The sequence below is a fragment of the Anguilla anguilla genome, chromosome 1 (genome assembly GCF_013347855.1).
Source record: "Anguilla anguilla isolate fAngAng1 chromosome 1, fAngAng1.pri, whole genome shotgun sequence".
Lineage (NCBI taxonomy): Eukaryota > Metazoa > Chordata > Actinopteri > Anguilliformes > Anguillidae > Anguilla > Anguilla anguilla.
In genome coordinates, this window is record NC_049201.1 from 86250992 (window position 1) to 86259561 (window position 8570).

Genomic DNA, 8570 nt, shown 5'->3' on the forward strand with positions numbered 1-8570 from the left:
TGTGTGGAGTGGGTGCATGGTGTGGGTATATGGTGTGTGGTGTGAGTGTGTGGTGTGGGTATATGGTGTGTGGTGTGGGTGTGTAGTGTGAGTGTGTGGAGTGGGTGCATGGTGTGGGTATGGGTGTGTGGTGTGGGGGTGTGGTGTGAGTGTGTGGAGTGGGTGCATGGTGTGGGTGTGGGTGTGGGTGTGTGGTGTGAGTGGGTGCATGGTGTGGGTATATGGTGTGTGGTGTGAGTGTGTGGAGTGGGTGCATGGTGTGGGTGTGTAGTGTGAGTGTGTGGTGTGAGTGTGTGGAGTGGGTGCATGGTGTGGGTGTGTAGTGTGAGTGTGTGGTGTGAGTGTGTGGAGTGGGTGCATGGTGTGGGTGTGTAGTGTGAGTGTGTGGTGTGAGTGTGTGGAGTGGGTGCATGGCGTGGGTATATGGTGTGTGGTGTGGGTGTGTAGTGTGAGTGTGTGGAGTGGGTGTGTGGTGTGGGTGTGGTGTGAGTGTGTGGAGTGGGTGCATGGCGTGGGTATATGGTGTGGTTGCTCATCCAGTTCTGGGTCCTCACTGTATTTGGGTGTTACTGATCAGGGAAATCTCAGTGTTGGGGAAACCACACTGAATGCCAAACTGTTTGCAGGGATAAAAATGCATCAACGTTAAAGACACAAGTTTATTTAAATCCAGGTCTTAGTACTAAATCCACAGCAGAAGCAACACACTCGAATCATCATAATCTGCTAAAATGATTCTACCAGAGGAAATCAATTTGCCTTCTCTTATTTTCTCTCCTCTCTCTCCACCTCTATCTCCCTCTCTGTCTCTGTCTCTCTCTCTCTCTCTCTCTCTCTCATTCTCCCTCCCTCTTTCGCTCTCTGTCTCTCTCTCCCTTCCAACTCTCTCTCTCTCCCTCCCTCTCTCTGTCTCCCTCTTTCGCTCTCTGTCTCTCTCTCCCTTCCAGCTCTCTCTCTGTCTCTCCCTCCCTCTCTCTGTCTCCCTCTTTCGCTCTCTGTCTCTCTCTCCCTTCCAACTCTCTCTCTGTCTCTCCCTCTGTCTCTCTCTCCCTCCCTCCCTCTCTCTCGCACACTCACTCGCTCTCCCTCTCAAACACACAGACTCAGTACTTGGCCTCTCAGTGGCCTGGTTTATAGTTGTGTCGCCTGTGTTGGAGAGGGAGTGACTCTGTGTTCAGAGACGAGTCATAAGGAGGATAACAGATTGAATAACGAGCCTAATGACTTTGGCCAGTTTAAAACCGTTTCTGCAGTGGGGGGTGTGGGGGTGTGGGAGAGCCCACAGCTCATTAGTTTCCTTTTCATTCGTTTATTTCCTTGTGAAGTGATTTGGAAGAGCGAAGATTCCCTGTGATGGTCGGTCGATAGGAGATTAGCGGTTAGCGGTTTGTAGGTTTTACACCTCTGTTAAAGCGGGATGTTTATCACAGCAGTGCAGATTCCACTGTGCTGGCATTAGCTCTGCGGTTTATAGTTTATGTATCTGTGTGTGTGTGTAAGTGTGTGTGTGTGTTTGTGTTTATTTATCTGTGTGTGTGTGTGTGTGTGTTTATGTATCTGTGTATGTGTGTTGTGTGTATGTGTAAGTGTGTGTGTGTGTTTGTGTTTATTTATCTGTGTGTGTGTGTGTGAGTGTGTGTGTGAGTGTCAGTGTCAGTGTGTGTGTGTGTGTGTGAGAGAGTGTGTGCGTGTGTGTGTGTGTGTGTGTGTGGTGTGAGGGTGTGCATGTGTGTGTGTGTGTGTGTGTCTGTTTGTGTGTTTGTGGCTTGAATAAATGATTTTTCAGCCATTTCTGGGTCTGTATGGTTTTTTAATGGTTTTGTGTGAGGATTATATCTCTATTGTATTTTAATTAGGATTTCATAGTCCTGGAATTGGAACAGCCACACCAGTTATACTGAAGGAGCCAAATGGGATGAGCCAGTGACTGTTAGACTCAACTCAAAGGGATCTGCCATGAGAGCGAAAATGAGCCAATCACAGTTCAAAGCAGAGTCATTGAACACTTTGTGGGATGTTGCCACTTTATAAAAATGTGTGTGTGTGTGTGTTTGTGTGTGATTGTGTGTTTTTTGTCCAGTTTTTTCTAGGTGAGTCTATATGCTTTCTTCACGTGAATAAAAAATTACTAAAAAGATATATCTTGAAAGCCAATCAAATCCTCCCATGCTCCTTTGCTGATCTCCTTCTGCAGAGCCACATGGCGCTGTGTGACTCTGCTCATAATCGCACGGCCTCTCTCTGGGGTCGCTGTGCTTTAACCCCTGACCCCCCCTGCGTAACCTGGGGAACCGCGGTAAATAACGGTAATGCCGTTTGGTCAAACATGAGGCCAGCGCTGGCGTGCGCTAATTTGATGAAACACAAAGAGTTAAAGATGAACTCACGCAGCTCTGATGTGCCCTCGGTTACAGGGACAAACAGGCAGAAACAGGCAGCGTTGTGTGCTGTGCGTTTCAGCTCATGCATAAATGCCCACGTTCTCCACTGACTCACCGTGGATTCGTACCGCGGTGTGAAAATCGATGATGTCATAATTGATGGTTTACTTTCAGAGAGGCTGTTTAATGAAGTGAAATATTTTGCAATGTGAAGGTTTCTTTTAGGAGACAATGATGACTCCCACTAGTCATGTTCAGTCGCATCCCAGAGCGTCTGAACACCACAGTGTGTGACACTAGCTGCTACTTCCTGTGTGTCATTTCCTGTTGACTATGGGTAAGGCAGAATTAAAAATAAAATAAAATAGGAATTGAAAAATATATCTAAATGTAAGCCATGAATTATGATATCATGCACTGTTAACCATTGAGTCTGGCAAAAAGACAATACACTCATTTCCTGTTTTACTTTCCTATAATGAAAATATTAGCTGCAGGGGTTCTTAAACCCTAGCTGAATGTGACTACACTACCATGGTTTGCATGCAATAGTTTTGACTATTTTTCTTAACACCAACACCTAGTCTTGAATGAGTCATGGGGTGCTATGTTAACCAATCAGAATCTCTTTTTTTTCCCTTTTTTTTTTTAAGGAAACCCTTTGTTTTCTCCACAGTAGCTGAGAAGTCAAAGCTGGCAGTGTGTTTGTGGCTCCCTGAGGAAGCGTGAATGCGATTTGCACGGGGAATGCGTTTTTGTTTACGGGCGTGCGCGCGTGTAATATTCAGAGAGGCTGTCAGTGAGCGAAGCTGCGCGTTCTCCACGGAAACGTAACCCTGAGGTGGTGTTTGGGATGTCTGCGTGTGAATAGCGTCCTTAAACACGGCGTCGTGTGTGCCCGGTGGATCAGAGTCATTTTGCGCTCGCGCTCCCTGGGACGCCTGCGCTGCGCCGTCCGTCTGGATGCCAGACGCGCTGAAGGTCCTCACATCGCGCGTTATTGCATTGTGGGGACCGGGCTTCTGCTCATCAATTTTGCATGAGAGTCTGTTCGCCCCATTGACAACTCCCAGACCTGTACCTTTGAAGTTTTTAATCTTCTGCTTTAATATCTGGAGACTGAACAGTGCGTGTGTGTGTGTGTGTATACAGCATGTGTGTGTGTTTGTTTGTGTGTGTGTATGTGTGTGTGTTTGTTTGTTTGTGAGTGTGTGTGTGTGTGCATTTGTTTGTTTGTTTGTTTGTGTGTGTGTATGTGTTTGTGTTTGTGTGTGTGTATGTGTGTTTTTGTTTTTGTGTGTGTGTGTGTGTTTGTTTGTTTGTTTGTTTGTGTGTGTGTGTGTGTGTGTATGTGTTTGTTTATTTGTGTGTGTGTTTGTGTGTACAGTGTGTGTGTGTGTGTGTGTGTGTGTGTTTGTGTGCACGTGCATGTGTGGGTGCATGTATGTTTGTGTGCATGTGTGGGTGCATGTATGTTAGTGTGTATGTGTGTTTGTGCATGTGTATGTGTGGGTGCATGTATGTTTGTGTCCATGTGTATGTGTGGGTGCATGTATGTTAGTGTGTATGTATGTTTGTGTGCATGTGCATGTGTGGGTGCGTGTGTGTACATCCGTGGACAGCACAGACAAATCTGCCAATTAAGGACCTTAATCTTCTGTCCAAACACTACCACCTTAGTATTACCCATTCTGCTGTCCGATGAGCAGTATTTATTCCAGCTAGCACTTTTGCATTACCCACTCCGCTATTGTGTGATCTCTGCCCATTTCAAAGAGGTAGGAAAAGTTCCACCCTGGCATGTGTACATCTCCCTTCTGAAATGTTAATGTGAAATCGTAAATACATATAAACATCTATATATGAATATAATTTATATATGTTTCCTCCCTGAAAAGTGGACCCATGCTGTTTGTGTTGGTCCAATACAATTGTCTTTTGACTCACTCTACCACCCAGAGGGAGAAAGAAGACAGGAACTTACAGGATATTTTCAGCAAAAACAGCAGGAAGCCTGGTGCTTCGCAGAAGCAGAGATAATGTAGAACTAAGAATCAATAACCATCTGCAGAGATATGACATTTCTGCTTATCTCAGTGAGTGGTTAGCGTGGTCAGGGTGCTTGTGTCTGTCTCTCCTGTGATCTCATGGCTTTCCTGTGATCTCATGGCTTTCCTGTGATCTCATGGCTTTCCTGTGACCTCATGGCTCTCCTGTGACCTCATGGCTCTCCGGTGACCTCATGGCTGTCCTGTGATCTCATGGCTCTCCTGTGATCTCATGGCTTTCTTGTTGGTAAAGATTGAAATGGGGTCGCTTCATTTTGCAGAAGCTCTCAAGCAGCATGCCTATGCTAATTTTATAATGCATAAAAATTGCTCTAGGGCACAGATGTGCAAACTCTGACAAATAAATCATACTGAATGTGGGGTATGAGTCATTAGTCCAGGATTGCCAGACTAGGAACTTTCCACACAAGCACAGACATACAGAATTCCTATTTCTAAAGGAATTATAATTCAATCATTGATGATTTATTAAGCATTTATTACCAGACATTATTACAGTTTCTGAAAGCCGGTGTTGTTTTTGTATGTCCTTTTCTAAGCTGTGAATAAACTTGCCACATCATGCAGTTTAAAAGCAGAGTGTCTTGGGATCTGAAATCCAGGCCTGACACAGTTTTGAAGGCTAATCTTCCTTGTTGGGTCCAAACAGGCAGATGTGGATGTGTAGATACTGAGGGGCACACCTGGACCATCTTTCACTCTTTTACCTGGAGAGCCATCAACACATTTTACCCCTCATCTGATCACAGCTCAGGGATGAACTGGAGGGGTGAGGAGAAGGATGAATGGAGGGAGAGGGGGGTGAAGGAGTGGATGGATGGAGAGAGAGAATTACTACAGCTAAGAGAATCACTACAACCAAGAGAGAATCACTACGGCTAAGAGATTCACTACAGCTAAGAGATTCGCTACAGCCAAGAGAGAATCACTACAGCTAAGAGATTCACTACAGCTAAGAGAGAATCACTACAGCTAAGAGATTCACTACAGCTAAGAGAGAATCACTACAGCTAAGAGAGAATCACTACAGCTAAGAGATTCACTACAGCTAAGAGAGAATCACTACAGCTAAGAGATTCACTACAGCTCAGAGAGAATCAGTGCAGTTTAAAAAATCACTACACATAAGAGCAGTAAGAGCATCAGGGCTGGGATGGATGATCCTTCAGGAGCTAAACGGACAGGAGGGTCCCTGAGGTGCTCTGATCACACGGCCGTGAAGCAGACCTGTAGGCACCGTTTGGCTGAAAACACACCGGCCATTTCTCTGTGTCTCAATGTTCTCCTTCACCTGCTGTGAGCTCAGACTCTGGCTCGGTTTTGCCTCCTATTTCAGAATAAAAAAGCTGGTTTTGATTTATTCTTGGTTTTTTTACTGTCTTGTACTTAGGGGGGCAGGGGGTAGTGACATCACAGTGGCTCTGTTGGATTATGGGGCAAGTGTAAGTGGTGTCACAATGGCCCTGTAAGACAGTGGGGCAAGGGGCAGTGACATCACAGTTGACCTGTGGGATAAGGTGGCAGGGGGAAGTGACATCACAGTTGACCTGTGTGATAAGGTGGCAGGGGGAAGTGACATCACAGTTGACCTGTGGGATAAGGTGGCAGGGGGAGGTGATATCACAGTTGCTCATTGGCCAGTCACCCTCTCTTTGGAAGCGTTGCTGTGTTTGCACTTGGACGAGGGAAGATCACTCCGGAATTCCACTGCATCCCTCAGCGAAAGAAGAACGTTCTGAATTTTTTATAAAGCCCGTTCCTTGGGGAGCAGACTGTCCATAACGCAGTAAAACCATCCCTTTCTGCTCTTTTTATTCTGCAGTGCCTGAGGGAAGCAGGTTCCCATCAAACCGCCTGTCCTGATGTGCTCTGCTTTCTCTCTCAGTTACAGAAAGTTTACATTTTACATTCTTCTGTTTAAAGGAGCCTGACTGCTTCTGCTGTGTGATGTCTGACTATAACCCCATCTCTCTCTCTCCCCCCCTCTCTCCCTTCTCTCCCCCCTGCACCCCCCGCCCCCCCCCTCTCCCCTCTCTCCCCCCTGTACGCCCCTCCCACCCCCCCCCCCCCCCTCCCTTCTCTCCCCCCCCCCCCCCCCCCCCCCCCCCAGCGCTGCCCAGTTTCTCCTGTGGGGACCCAGGTCGCCTGCTGAACGGGGTGCAGCAGGGCTCCAGCTTCCGCATGGGGGACCGCGTGCATTTCGGCTGCAGCCCGGGGTACACCCTGGAGGGGCACGCCGTCCTCACCTGCCAGGCCACGCCCACTGGCACCGCCTCCTGGGACTTCCCCCTGCCCTACTGCCGAGGTAAGACCCCCCCCCCCAAACCAAACCCTTCCAGACCCCCTCTGGATTTAGACACCCACCCAGACAGATTCCCTGTCCTGGTTCAGAACACCCCCTTCCCCTTCCCCACACCCCCTCTTAATGTTCGCACAGCCCTGTGTTTATTTGAGCTCAGGTACGGGCGGCCGGGTATAAATGCTTTATGGCTGCAGCTGGCAGGTAATGATGCAAACTCCGCTCCTGGGATTTTCCTGCGCATTTCCGATGGCGCTTCTGGCGGTAAATTTCTAATCATCCGACGCCTCTCCCTGCGGGGACCGGGGTTCAGGGTCCACCCGTGTCGCCATTTCCCAATTTCTTTGCGTCTGACAGGGACGGAGCGTTTAGTTAAATTCCTTTATTGTTATTCTTTAAAAAAAAAAAAAACAGGAGAGAAAAGGAAACGGATCGGAGCGCGCGGGTTTCTCCAGAGCCGCTAACAGAATAAGGCGTCCCAAATCTCCGACCGATCCGTCTCCCGTCCCCGCGCCTCCCGCGCCGCCGCTCTTATTGGAAAAATTGTTATTATTGTTTCTCACACACAGCTGTTATTAGTAGGAAGGGCACAGATGGTGATGCGCTATCGTTCTTTCTCTTTTTAATCTTCTCTCCTGTTCCTCCATGCCTCCCTCATGCCTCTGTTCAGCTACCCAAAATCCCCCCCCCCCCCCCCCCCCCCCCCACGCCCCGTCAGCATCCCCTCAGCCTTCTCAGGAACATTTGTATTGACTGTGTCTCACATCAGAGTGTGGACCCAGTGTGCTGCCATGATTGGTGATCAGGAATAGATTTCAGAGAGTCTTTTTTAAAGTGCGGCTACAGCAGAGAAACAGGAATGTGTGTCTCTGCTGTAAGGGCACTGTAGCACACACTCACAGGAAGTCTGGAGGGAACCATCACAGGAGCGCACACACTTACAGGAAGTCTGGAGGGAACCATCACAGGAGCGCACAAACTTACAGGAAGTCTGGAGGGAACCATCACAGGAGCGCACAAACTTACAGGAAGTCTGAGGGGAACCGTCAATGGAGCGCACAAACTTACAGGAAGTCTGAAGGGAACCATCACAGGAGCACACAAACTTACAGGAAGTCTGAGGGGAACCGTCACAGGAGCGAACACAGTCACAGGAAGTCTGGAGGGAACCTTTATAGGACTACACACATACTTTCTCTCATTTTTCAGGCATCTATTGGTCTGATTTCATAAGTAAGCTTCAGGAGGACTTGCATCAGTTTTTACGGTTGGGCTCTGGCAGTTTCAGTGCTATAAACTCTGCCTCTAGGGCTTGATTTTAGGTGCTTCCAGAAATTTTTGTGCAAATTTTTGATATTTATTATTGATGCGAGCCACTGATATTATGCCTCATAGGCATTCATTTTATTTTTCCTTTTGTTCTTGTAAAACATGTCTGCACATTCATGCTCTCCCCCTCACTCCTCTCTCTCTCTGTCTCTCTCTCTCTCTGTCTCTTTCTCTCTCTCTCTCTCTCTCTCTCTCTTTCTCTCTAATTCAAGTCAAATCAATATGCTTTATTGGCATGAAGTAAATATAGTAAATATTGCTATATCCTTATAGGCAAGTACTTCTAAAATGATGGGGAAAAAACAATTACAGTAAACATTAGCAAAGAAACAATGCAATTCAAACAGTGGTAACAGAAAGAGTAAAATCAGCTCTGCATCTCGCTCTCCTTCCTCATTCCTCTCTTTCTTTCTCTGCCATCCATCGTGCGGACCGTTGCTGTGGAAGATTTATTCACTCCGCCGGGTATTCAATCAACATTCGTCCTTAACT

At 47.4% G+C, this 8570-nt stretch overlaps 1 protein-coding gene across 1 annotated transcript in view; it reads left to right on the plus strand.

Moving 5' to 3' along the window:
• Positions 1–8570, plus strand: part of LOC118214643 (CUB and sushi domain-containing protein 1-like) — a 247803-nt gene that overhangs the window by 62110 nt on the left and 177123 nt on the right. The window contains 1 exon segment of the mRNA XM_035394776.1: positions 6561–6755. Within this exon segment, the coding sequence (XP_035250667.1) occupies positions 6561–6755 (195 nt within the window).